This window comes from Heterodontus francisci, chromosome 33, assembly GCF_036365525.1.
Source record: "Heterodontus francisci isolate sHetFra1 chromosome 33, sHetFra1.hap1, whole genome shotgun sequence".
Taxonomy (NCBI): domain Eukaryota; kingdom Metazoa; phylum Chordata; class Chondrichthyes; order Heterodontiformes; family Heterodontidae; genus Heterodontus; species Heterodontus francisci.
Window position 1 is genome coordinate 39,412,518 of NC_090403.1, and position 13,825 is coordinate 39,426,342.

Below are 13,825 nucleotides of genomic sequence, written 5' to 3' on the forward strand. Positions count from 1 at the left end.
ACATATCCTCAGCGTCTGTGTATCCTTCAAAATTCATATCAGTGTCATCTTCTACACACTGTTCCGTCTGAAAGGGGGGAGAGAGACAGAGAGAATATCTTGACATGGATTAGATCTGCAGTTGATGGAGCTGAGTTCCACCATTTTTATGTTTTGTTTTTGTATGCAGGCTACAGAATTTTTAGTTCCGTGTATCAAATAAACTGTCAGTTTAAAATAGTTCTATTGATTTAAGATTCAGTTTTTAACCGATTTATCAAACCTGGATAATGGTATCATATTTATAGAATACAATAATATTTCAGTATTGATCAGGAGGCATATATAGATTTTTTTTTTCCATTCATTCATCCATAGAATGTGGGCTTCACCTGCAAAGCCAGAATATATTGGTCATCCTTAATTGCCCTTGAGAAGATAGTGGTGAGCCACCTTCTCGAATAAAACTGAGTGGATTGATAGGCCATTTCAGAAGGCAGCTAAGAGTCAACTGTGGGTCTGGAATCATATGTAGACCAGACCGGGTAAGGGCAGTAAGCTTCCATCCTTCAAAGACATTAGTGAACCAGATGGGTTTTTATGGCAATCCGGTAGTTTCATGGTCACCATTACTGAGACTAGCTTTTTAATTATAGATTTAGTTAATTATTTTAATTTAAATTCCTCAGCTGCCATGGTGGGATTTGAACTCATGTCTCCAGATCAATAGTCCAGGCCTCTGGATTACTAGTCCAGTAACATAACCACTGTGCTACTCAACCCCTAACTACAATCGGTGCAAAGTCCAGAAGTGCTGTATTTATGTCCTTTAAAACTAAATATTAACTCATGAAACACTCTCTGATCAGGTTCTACTTTTTTTTCCATCAAATCCCTAATCACTGATATCAAAAGAGTATTGTCATATCTTTTATTTAAGGAATGACTCCATGGGCTGGATTTTCGAGGTCCAGTAGGGGTGGGACTGGAGGTGGGTGGGCCTGGAATTTTCCCACCACTGGCCAGCGAGCCAATTCGCCAGCACAGTTCCGTCCCAGAGCTGTTTTGAAACGGCTACCAGCACACAAGTGCCAGACAGCCAATAGAGCTAATTCAGGGGTCTGTTAAGGTCCTTCTCCCATGCTGACTGGAATTTTCAAGTCAGCAGGCAGGCCCCCTGTGGAGGCCAAAGCACTTCTAGTGAGCCGAGGGGGTCTCCCGGCTGCAGCCTGGGGTGGGGGTTGAGGCCAGCACTCCTGTTGCCTTTTTAACCACCACCCCCACCCCCCCAACACACCCCCCACCCGCAACCGCCATACCACAATGGCTACAGGTTGCCCTGTGGAAGGACTCCCTCTCTATGAGGCAGCTGTGGCCTCTTTCTATTTTTACATTTTTAATAAGTGTTCAGAGGGTGTTTCAAGGTGGAGGCACCCTCTCTCCTACATACATCAGCAGCCTACATACCTCCTACATACCTCATTGGCCCTCCCGCCTTGAGACCCCATCTGCCATCCTTAATTGGACTGCGAGTGCACCCTTTGGCCACTAATCTGGCCAGTTGCTGAATATTGCATTGGGGATCTATTTCCGATATGGTGTGAGATCGGGGCCCAGAACTTCTCCCAACCTTAGAAGGAAAATGCAGCCCAATGTCTCTGAAATCTTCAGAACAGGAAATCTATCAGCTACAGTTGGCCTTTGTTAATGGTGGCAGCAACATATGTACATCTATTTTTAGGTAGCTATTACTTTGGCAGCAAAGGATTTAAGTGCTGTGTTGAAAGCATATTTGTTTTTTCAAACTGCACAATAAACTTCATCTGAAACTTGCTTTGCTTGATTATTATCTACAGTATTTCAGTGAAAATAAAATCTTTTGTGAACTAAATTACCTCTCCAACTTCCGAAATGTTGAAAAATAAAAAAATAAAGTGACACTGGAACCAAATGAACCCTGGAATATTTGGACATTCAGTTTGATGTGAATGAAGTAGTGCCAGGATGCAATGAGTATATTGATGTTACGTTGGCCCACACTTTCTTCAGGATTTAGCTGCCGCTGTTTTTGTCCACACACTTTTATTATTTTCTTCATCTCTCCCCTTCTGAAGGACTAATTCTTCATGTATGGCTCTATGAGCCCCCGTAGCCCTGTGATTCTTCATTCCTGAGTGTTGGCAGGCAATTCAACCATGAGGAGTTAGACTTCACAGATGAGCCTCATCCTGGCCCAGGTTGCAGTCTACACGTTGCACTTTCCAGTAAAATTGGGCAGCTTTTATTTCACCTACTCACAAGCCTGGAATGCGAAGTCAGTTGCAGCACCCTATTGCCTTGGTGATGGAGATCAGCTAACTCAGCAGAGACCAGCAGTTAGGCCTGAGACATTTCTGGCCTCTACAGTTCCATGCAGCTTGCTCGGTGCTTGCATCTTATTGCTATTGCAGTTTTGGTCTCCTTACTTGAGAAAGGATATACTGGCACTGGAGAGGGTGCAGAGGAGGTTCACTAGGTTGATTCCGGAGTTGAGGGGGTTGGTTTATGAGGAGAGACTGAGTAGATTGGGATTATATTCATTGGAGTTCAGAAGAATGTGGGGGGATCTTATAGAAACGTATAAAATCATGAAGGGAATAGATAAGATACAAGTAGAGAGGATGTTTCCACTGGCAGGTAGGACAAGAGGGCATAGCCTCAAGATTAGAGGGAGCAGATTTAGGACTGAATTAAGAAGGAACTTCTTCACCCAGAGGGTTGTTAATCTATGGAATTCCTTGCCCAGTGAAGTAGTTGACGCTTCTTCAGTAAACGTCTTTAAAGCTAAGGTAGATATCTTTTTGAACAATAAAGGAATTAAGGGATACGGTGGGAGCGCGGGTAAGTGGATCTGAGTCCACGAAAAGATCAGCCATGATCTTATTGAATGGCGGAGCAGGCTCGAGGGGCCGGACGGCCTACTCCTGCTCCTAGTTCTTATGTTCTAATGTTACAGTGCAGCTGCATAAAACAGTATTCCATTGTTTCTGGACAGAGAGAGGATGCACATAAGGAAAAAAAGGAGCACAAAAGAACACGTCGGGCTGCATTTTCCGAGTCCGCCGCTGAAGTAGCGGACTACTCCTGCTCCTAGTTCTTATGATCTATGTTCACCGTTTTCTGATTTTTCACTGACTTCATTTTTATTTTTATTTTCCTTTAAAATCAAAATTATTTTCTATTGCTTGTACGTTCTTCATTTTTAGCTTCTTGTTTACTATCTTGAGTTGGTACAGTTGAAATGGCTGGCCTGTACCTTCCATACAAGGATACAATGCCCCTGCATAGAGCTGTGGGGAAGTAAGGTGGGATGGATGGTTGATACTGCTCTCTTCATGAGTGAACTAATGAAAAGTTTACCTTCATTACCTGGGTTGGATCTACTTTAATAATGCATAACACGCCAGTCAAGTTTAAAATACCACAATCACAATCTCCATTAAATTCTCTATCTTAGCAGCAAGTTTCATGCAGAGTCACATGCAGCGTAATTGGACGCTTAATTAAACACTGCTGTAGCATTTTCAGGGCTGACTTGACCCCCCCTAGTGCGCAGTCAGTTCTGAATCAGCCCTGGATAAATGTTGCACACTATGATCCCACACTAGGGAACAGGCTCGGTATTTGAGTATATTATCAACGAAACAAATGTTTTCTGAGACAAATGGCCATTATCATTTTGTGAAATGAAAACATGTCATTATCACTTTCTATAGAACAGCGACCCTGTTATGGCAATTAAAGGGGAAAGGTAGAATTTATTGCCTGCAAGTATTCCTTTTACTGCAGATAATAAAAGACAGCAGAAAATAAAATAGATAACATTGCAACCTAGATGAATCTAACCTGTTGCAGGGTGATATTCACACATTTCCATTGGGTAAGATTTTGGTGTCTGCCATCAGTTTGACATGCTCCTGCACCCTTCAGCTCAAAAAAAAAAGCGTGAGCTGATAATGATGCAGCAAGGCAAGCAGGGCACCTGGAACCTGAGTGAACAGTGCAACCAACAGTATTTCCTTAACCAAGTAGGTTTAAGAATTGGGAAATAAGCACAGGAAGGAGGGTGAATTAAAGTGAATGAGTTCAATGTCAAATCAGGTACACAAGAACACAAGAAGTAGGAGCAGGGGTAGGCCATTCAGCCCCTTGAGCCTGCCCCGCTATTCAATAAGATCATGGCTGATCTGTCCCAAAGTAGGACAAAAGGGAGGGATTGAAAGAAAAAAAGACAGGAAAAGTAAGAAAAAAAAATTGACATTTTTGAAAACTTAGAAGCCTGAAGAAATGAGATTTCACACATGTAATGATTAACTTTTGATATCAGTCAGGTTGATTGACAGTTATTAACATTGATCGCATTGTTAAAAGGGTACTTACACTTTGTCCATTCTTATTCATCCTTCCAGTGCCATAGCGCCCAAGGCAGGAGGGCCATGAGTCATGGTCGACCCCAACCCTGGCTTTAAAGTCCCCCAGTATGAACAAATGTTCGGTATTGGGAATGCTACTAATGATATTATGGAGTTCCTCGTAGAACTGGTCTTTAACTTCAGGTGGGGAGCAGAGTGTTGGAGCATAGATGCTGAGTAGGTGTGCTGGGCCAGAGGCGGTGAGCAGTCGGATGGACAGTATGCGTTCTGAGCCATTTGAAGGTGGCTCTATCATGCTGAGCAAAGAGTTTCTGTTGGCGAAGACAACTCCATGCTGTCTTGGTTCTTAAGGATCCCTACCCTGCCAGATGAAGGTGTAGTCTTGCTCTCTTAGAGATCCGCTCGCAGGGAGGCGTGTCTCCTGAAGTGCTGCAATGTCCACACTGAGTCTACTGAGCTCGTTGTTAATTATGTCTTCCGAGAATCGTTGATTTGTGTAAGGTCTTCCAACAGACTGGACACTTAGCTCTGACGTTCCAGCTTGCAAAACGAAGGGCTGATACCTTCTTTCCTTTTATTGTCATGCTGTTTGGTGCGGTGTTACAGTCCACTTGTCGGGCAATGACCCTGAGCTCCAAGCACCCATTGAAGCAGGTGGACTGTGGCGGGACAGAACCTTTTTGACTGGAGGCTGCCCAGTTTGAGGTAGGTGGTAGCTGCCCAGTGAGATGCAATGACCTCTCCCACCGACAAAGGCAACCCGTGGCACCCAATCTCTAAGCCAATTGAGCTGGACTTATAACCTGTAACTGCTGCCTTCCATGTTGTTTTGGTCGCTGTGAGGCGACTATGGAGTGACCACTCCATGGCGCATTCCTGGATGGAATGTATGGAGGTTGTGAATTGCCCAAGCATCAAAACCCCCCTCTCAACCTTCCTAGTGGGGTCCAAAGGAGTGCAGAGCACGACGTTTGGCACCGGTATGGCTGCAGGAACTGCTGGAAACATGCCAAAGGTGACACATGACTGCCTTAGGGGTTCCGCTCCGGATTTTCTGTTAGGGTTTACTCCCTTAGCCTTGGTCTCTCCCGAGATGCCCACAAGGCAGTGGGGTTGTTAGCTGCTATCCCAGAACAGGGGCCTGAACAAGTAAACTGTGCAATTTCATGGGGGAAGGGGGAGGAGAGGGGGGGAAGGGGGCGCAAGGGGGGAGGGGGTGCAAGGGGGGAAGGGATGGGGGGAGAGGGTGCGAGAGGGGAAGGGATGGAGGGAGAGGGTGCGAGAGGGGAAGGGATGGGGGGAGAGGGTGCGAGAGGGGAGGAGGTGGGGGGGAAGGGGGTGCGGAGGGGTGTGAGAGGGGAAGGGAGCACGAGGGGGGAAGGGTGTGTGAGGGGGGAAGGTGGTGCGAGGACGGCCTCCTCGATGCTGGCGTCCTCCAGAATTGTGTACCTGTCACAACCTCTGCATCACCAACTCGTTCTTTCATACTAAACCCTGACACCAGGTTTCATGGAAACACCCAAGATCATGTCGTTGGCACCAGCTGGACCTCATCATCACAAGGCGAGCCTCTATAAACAGTGTCCAAATCACATGCAGCTTCCACAGTGCGGACTGCGACACCGATCACTCCCTGGTGTGCAGCAAAATTAGACTCAAACCAAAAAAGCTACATTACTCCAAGTAGAAGGGCTGCCCACGATTCAACACTAACAGAATTTCTTATCCAACTGTTAGATAAGTTTCTAAATTCACTTGAAAAAGCCTTTCAAAACACTCCTTCACACAAGATCAGGTGGCAGGTTGTTCAACCTTGCCCGTCTTAGAGTGAATACCAAAGTACAGAAAGTCCTCATCAGGGAGCTCCTCTTTGTTGATGATCAGCCTCAAGAAAATGAACATCGTGGGACAGGACGTCAGAAATGCTCCATCCATCAATATCGGCAACCACGCTCTGGAAGTGGTTCAAGAGTTCACCTACCTAGGCTCAGCTATCACCAGTAACCTGTCTCTCGATGCAGAAATCAACAAGTGCATGGGAAAGGCGTCCGTTGCTATGTCCAGACTGGCCAAGAGGGTGTGGGAAAATGGCGCACTGACACGGAACACAAAAGTCCGAGTGTTGCAAGCCTGTGTCCTCAGTACCTTGCTCTACGGCAGCGAAGCCTGGACAATGTATGTCAGCCAAGAGCGGCATCTCAACTCATTCCATCTTCACTGCCTCCGGAGAATCCTTGGCATCAGGTGGCAGGACCGTATCTCCAATGCAGAAGTCCTGGAGGTGGCCAACATCCCCAGCATATGCACCCTACTGAGCCAGTGGCGCTTGGGATGGCTTGGCCATCGGCCACATGGAAGATGGCAGGATCCTCAAGGACACATTGTACAGTGAGCTTGTCATTGGCATCAGACCCACCGGCCGTCCATGTCTCCGCTTTAAAGACGTCAGCAAACGCGACATGAAGTCCTGTGACATTGACCACAAGTCGTGGGAGTCAGTTGCCGGTGATCGCCAGAGCTGGTGGGCAGCCATAAAGGCGGGGCTAAAGAGTGGCAAGTCGAAGAGACTTAGCAGTTGGCAGGAAAAAAGACAGAAGTGCAAGGAGAGAGCCAACTGTGTAACAGCCCCGACAACCAATTTTATCTGTAGCGCCTGTGGAAGAGCCTGTTACTCTAGAATTGGCCTTTATAGCCACTCCAGGCGCTGCTCCACAAACCACTGACCACCTCTAGGCGCTTACCCATTGTCTCTCGAGACAAGGAGGCCAAAGAAGAAAAAAGAACTTACACTTGTAATAACCAGACTTGAATTTCTGTTGCAAGTTTAATGGGCAAATACAGCAAGTTCTTCAGTAAGATAAATGAGAGGCTAAATGCAAGTTGCCGTTTTCGCCAAGCTTCTGGCGGAGTCATGTAGCTCAGACCGCAACTCGTCGATATTCGCATTGTAGTGGGCACCTGCTCCTCACCTGAAGTTGCTGTACTAGTTAGCCATAAATAGCTCTGAGTGCTATTAATTAGCCTTGTTATTTTGACAGCTAATGCTGGCCCTTTTTTATGATATGGAGACCATAATTTTGAATTGTTGCCATCAATTGTATGCTAAGATTCATAAATAGGGTCATATTTCTGAGAGCTTTAATGAAATGCTTCATCTGAAGTATATTATCCTGGAATCATTTGTGATCATGTTTCTGACTGGCTCTGATACTTCAGAAAATAATAACCTTGATTGATGCAATTTTAAAAAAAAACATTTCGTAACTGTCAAATTCACAGTTTATAATTTTTTTTAATGAATGTCCATTCATTAGCTTTTGGTATGGCAGTGCAATTTGGACCAGAGAGAATTCAACATAAAGTTTTATCTTTCAGATGTTTGAATCTTTTTGGATAATTTCAATGGTCCTTAGCTAGGCGATCAGGAAGAACACTTGGCGTGAACATAAACCTCACTTCAGGCAGATAATGTGTGATATAAATTGTAATGGAGACTCCCTTACTTACCTGAATTGTGAAATTTTGTGTTATCATCTCCTTTAAACTCAGTTTTAATCCTGTGCTTTTTCTGCTCACAGTGAAAAGGATGCTTGCTGTAAGTGAAATAGGCACAGAAAGCTAAATCTGTAAAATTTCTCCTGCATGTCTCTCTCAACAGAAATTGAACCAAAAATTCAGTCTATCAGCTGTAACAGTTTGTTATCCTTTTTATGGTGCACAGTGTATTCTTAAGTTCTAAGACAGGGGGGTCCTCAACCAATAAACAAATTGATGGGAAAGATGACATTAACTTCCAAAAGGACACATTCTCTCAGTTTATTACATGGTGGTGATGAATACGGATACGGTGGGGGGTGGGTGTCAGGGCAAACTGAAGGTTGAGCCCATTCTATTTTACTATACGACCATACGATAGGCCCGTCGAGCCTGCTCTGCTATTTAATAAGATCATGGCTGATCTGTTTCTGTCTCGAATTCCACACTCCCATCTACCCCAAATAAACTTAGACTCTTGTTAGGCAAGGGAATCAATCTACCTCCAACTTAAAAATATTCAATGACCCCACCTCCACCACCTTCTGAAGCAGAGAATTCCAAAGTCATACAACCCTCAGAGAAAACATTTCTCCTCATCTCTGTCCTAAAAGAGTGACCCCTAATTTTCAAACAGTGTCCCCTAGTTCTGGACTCACCCACAAGAGGAAACATCCCCTCCATATTCGCCCTGTCAAAACTATTCAGGGTCTCCCCTCACTCTTCTAAATTCCAGTGAAAACAAGCCTAGTCTGTCCAACTTTTCCTCATAAGACAACCCGCTCATTCCAGGTATCAATCTAGTAAACCTCCTCTGAACCACCTCCAACGCATTCACATCCTTTCTTAAATAAGGAGACCAAAACTGCATACAGTATTCAAGATGTGGTCTCACCAATGCCCTCTACAACTGAAGCATAACATCCTTACTTATATTTTAATTTCCTCACGTTATAAAGGATAGCATTCCATTAGCTTTCTTTATTACTTGCTGTACCTGTATACTAACCTTTTGTGACTCATGCACTAGAACACCTAGATTCCTCTGCACCTTGGAATTCTGCAGTCATTCCCTGTTTAAGAAATACTTTGCTTTTTCATTCTTCCTGCCAAAGTGAACAATTTCACATTTTCCCACATTATACTCCATTTTTGCCCACTCACTCAACCTATCTATATCAGTCTGCAACCTCTCTATGTCCTCTTCACAACATACTTTCCTACCTATCTTTGTGTCATCTGCAAATTTAGCTACCATGCCATCACTCCCCTCATCTCAGTCATTGATATAAATTGTAAAAAGTTGAGGCCCCAGCACAGACTCCTGCGGGTCTCCACTCGTCACATCCTGCCAATCAGAAAAGGACCCATTTATGCATACTCTCTGTTTTCTGCCAGCCAGCCAATCTTCTACCCATGCTAATATGTTACCCCCTACACCAATCATCTGACCTGCCATTCATCTTTGCACAATTATATGCTTTTTCCTTCAGTTTGATGCTTTCCTTAACTTCTTTAGTTAACCACGGATGGTGGGTCCTCCCTTAGAATTTTTCTTTATAGTAGGAATATACTTATTCTGAGTATTCTGAAACATCCTCTTAAATGTCTGCTGCTGCTTCTCTATTGACCTGTCTCCTAGCCTAGTAACCCAGTTCACTTCAGCTAGCTCAGCTTTCATGCCCACATAGTTGCCCTTATTTAAGTTTAAAATACTAGTCTTAGACCCACTCCTCTTTTTTTCAAACTGGATGTAAAATTCAGTCATATTGTGGTAGCTGCTAGCTAGAGGTGCCTTTACTCTGAGGTCATTAATTAATCCGGCCACGTTACACAATACCAAGTCTAATATGACCTGCTCTCTGGTTGGTTCCAGAACTTACTGCTCTATTTTGTTGGTTAAAAGGTAAAATATAGTGGCAAAGAATGCCTAAAGTGTGAAAATTAAAATGAAATGACCAAAATGTAACAATTCTGGAGCAAGCATTCGCTAAATGGTCATATCCTCATTTGTGCCCGTCCTGTAATGAGGGAAGACGGAAGGGTAATGTCACAAATGAAATTTAGCAGTGCATGAATTATCTTGAAACTGATAACATTAAATACAATCAGTGAATTATATTTATCATCAGCTTCCTCATTAATTCTAAAATACTTGTTCTTTAAATTGCTTGACTAATTAGATTTTGATTATCAACTTAAATACTTTTTTTCACTATTTTACTCACACATATATGTCAATGTATTGTTGTTAGTGCTAAATATGCTGTGGGCGAAACAATTCTCACTGAAGTGCAGTAGCCTCTGAAAAAATAATTTGACTGAAATGAAGAACCAAGTGATTTTTTTTGTGAAAGGATTTATCTTGAACATTTTATAAATTAATTGGTGAAACTCTCGTTACTTCAGTTTTTTAAAAACTGGTAAACCAAAATATGTGATAACCAGGAGCCACTGTATTTGAACTGGACTCATATGCCAACGGTGTCTCCTTCACCCTTTCGTATTACGTAGTTACATTGTATTTACGGCACAGAAATAGGCCATTCAGCCCAACAGGTTCATGCCAGTGTTTATGCTTCTTTGAGCCTCCTCCCACTCTTCTTCATCTAAACCAGGGGATACAGTCTCAGAATAAGGGGCCGACCAATTAAGACTGAGATATGGAGGAATTTCTTTATTCAGAGGGTGGTGAATTTGTGGAATTCTCTATAGCAGAGGGCTCTGGAAGCTCAATCATTGAGCATGTTTAAGACAGAAGTCAATAGATTTCTCGATACTAATGACATTTAAGGATATGGGGACATGGGGGAAAATGGCATAGAGGTAGATGATCAGCCATGATCTGTTTGAATGGTGGAGCAGGCTCGATGGGCCGAATGACCTACTCCTGCTCCAATTTCCGATGATCTTATGAATATATCCTTCAATCCATTTCTCTCTTGTCTGTTTATCTCGCTTACCTTTAAATGAATCTATGCTAGTCACCTCAGAGGCTGTGTGGGTAAACACATTGTCTTTTCTGTAAATGCGTTTTCTTTTGTGATACAGAGGTACACATTTCAGGAAGTTCACAACTTAGACTGCTGGTCTGCACTCAGTTAGTTGACCTCAGTCAGAGTCATGGTGACTGTGAATCTGTTTAATTTGAGAAATGTCCACACACTTCTCTGATACCTGCAATGCTGATGCAGCTTAAAGGATAAATGCTATCTAGTGAATTGTTCCATAATCCCTCAATGTTAGAGACAGCACTTTCAAATGTCTCAATCTCAGTCACTTATCAGTGCCTCTCCATCATCCCTTGTTATTGCTTGTCTTTACATGACTGCTGGTTAGAGATAGCTAGTAGCCAGACATTGTATGGAGAAGTATGCCAGTGTGACAAGATAAAGTTCTGTCCCAGTCATGTCACAATTGGGAAATTGTCATTAATCTCAATTCCATTAATCTGCATTCATAATTCTATTGAGTCAGAATTTGACACCACATTGGACAGTTCTGCACAAAAATCTGCTGCCATGGTTTCTCTAACCAGCAGTCTAAGCACAAAAACATGGTAACAATAGACAATGGAGCGATAAATGTCTAGACATCTCCCCTTGTAACATTTTAGGATTACGTGACCAGTCTGTAAAGAACGAGCATCTTCAGACATCTAGGCTTCATGTGCAGCCAATGCATTCTTTTGACAGGTGTAAACAGCATCATTCCATGTGTAAATGGTTATGGCAAAATTATACAGGCCTTACATTGTCTAGTCCAGATTGCTTGGTTTAGTTACAGATGTTACTAACATAAATAAAATATGCTCTGTATATTTAAATAAATGTAAATTTACAATATTGTGCATATTGCTGAATAGGTTTGTTATGGCATCTTAAAGCCCTTCTAACAGCTCATTCCCAGTGTCAAGTGTAACCTTTCTCTAGTTCTGATGAAGGGTCACTGACCTGAAACGTTAACTCTAGTCCACTCCCCACAGATGCTTCCAAACCTGCTGAGTATTTCCAGCATTTCTTGTTTTTATTTCAGATTTCCAACATCTGCAGTATTTTGCTTTTATTTATAACCTTTCTCCTGTAGTACTATCTCCTGTTGAAGCAAAAGGCATTAGAACAATGTAATGCCTCTGCTCTAGCTGTGCCTGCTGCTGTTAACTATACCAGCTGTAAACTGTCGCAGCTGTTGCTAGCCAACTTCATTACTTCCCTATTGTTGAGATTGATGATGCCCACATGACTGTGCTTTGTTAAATCAGATAAGCTGATCTTAGACACGGAAACAAGATGAGAATGTCAAACACCTTGCCAGACATCTTTATGCCCAACTTCTCCAATGCTGTACTTGCAGGCCTCCTAAGCTTCAGCCCACGCAAGCAAAATCTCATCAAGAACATACTGCCTGCATTTTACCCCACAATAAATCTTTCTCAGCTAACACCTTTGTCTATGCCCAGCTCCACAGGCTACCTATTCTGCTGCTGATTGATTTCTCAGTTCTAATTATCTGTAACTGCCTCCATGGCCTTGCCCCACTCTACCTCTGCCCTCACACATTACACTCTTCTAACTCTTGTGCATCTCTCACTTCTTCCATTGCAACCTTACTGCCAGAGCTCAAACTTCCCAATACTCTGGAATTCCCTTCCCAAAGCCCTTGAGACACTTTCAAAAGCTTCCTCAGAATCTATTTCTTCAATCGCACATTTGGTCACTTTCACACCCTTCCTCACAACCTCCTGCTCAGTGTCCAGTTTTTCAGTACAAAGTGCCTCTGCACATTTTTGCTACAATAAAACTGCCAAGGTAGTGCAAGTTGTTATTTCAAGCTAAACATTTGTAACCTTTAAAATAATTCACACAAGGCAACTTTATTTTATGATATTTTTTTCAGGGAACAGCTTGACCAATGAGTTTGCATTCATAGCACCTTATCAGGACCTGGCAATGCATTTGACCAAGTAATTTGTATAGACTTTTATTTAGTATTTAATGGTTTCCCATATAAGGGGCACTCCATATTGAAATGTGCACTTTTTTCTTCCTTTAGCTATGCAGCAGGTCCTGGACAACTTGAATGACTTGCCAAACTCTACAGGAGCCAAGGATCTAGATTTACTCTTCCTGAGGGGAATCATGGAGAGCCCAATTGTACGATCACTAGCTAAGGTAGTTATGTAACCTATACAGACGCTTGTGTTATACTTCTTAATTTGTTGGGTGTTTAATGCAATGCGTAAGTCTATAGAGCTGCGCCATGAAGCATGCTAAAGCTTGATTTATTGCAAGCCTGTCTCTTCTGCTGTGCAGATGTTGGATCTTATCATATGAAATGTAATGGATATTCAGATGTGTTTTCCAACTCAACTGCTGACAAATGCCAGAAAATTGTTGAAAGATAAAAAGCAGGTTGATTGCCCACTGAGATATGGGCAATTGATTTGATCCAAAGACTGAAAGATTGAGAATGAACTTTTTTCAAAGCTACCTTTAAGAAGAGAATATAGAAAAACAGCCAGTAGGTGCTATACTTAATACTTGGAAGAATGCTGTGTATTCCAACACCAAAAAAATGAAGTGGAATCAAATGCATTCTACCTAATTTACAAAGAATTAAAAAAACAGCATTGATCTGAATTGTGAGCGGTTCCTATACATTGCAAAGGGATCAATTGTATTTTTTTGGAAAAGCTTTTGTTCCATGTATTGCTTTAAAAGTGAGAGGCTGTCTAAGGAAGAGGAACTTGTCTAGAAAGTTCTCTGATGAAAGATTCTGCTGCAGTGACATCAGGAATGGATATACTGGACCATGATCAGCACTCATTATTCAGGCACTCGCCAGCAGGGTAATTTTACACATAGATACCAGTGTGTAAGGTTCAATTGAACCATCTGTTT

General features: G+C 42.7%; 1 protein-coding gene across 6 annotated transcripts in view; it reads left to right on the forward strand.

Annotated features, from left to right (window-relative positions):
- The window catches only part of mpp2b (MAGUK p55 scaffold protein 2b), a 565,073-nt gene that overhangs the window by 432,154 nt on the left and 119,094 nt on the right, over positions 1-13,825 (forward strand). For 5 of the 6 annotated variants that reach the window (XM_068013331.1, XM_068013332.1, XM_068013333.1 and 2 more), the window contains one exon: positions 12,978-13,096. In XM_068013331.1, coding sequence (XP_067869432.1) covers positions 12,978-13,096 — 119 coding nt within the window. The remainder of the gene's footprint in view (positions 1-12,977; positions 13,097-13,825) is intronic. The other variant, XM_068013337.1, reaches the window with a different exon arrangement.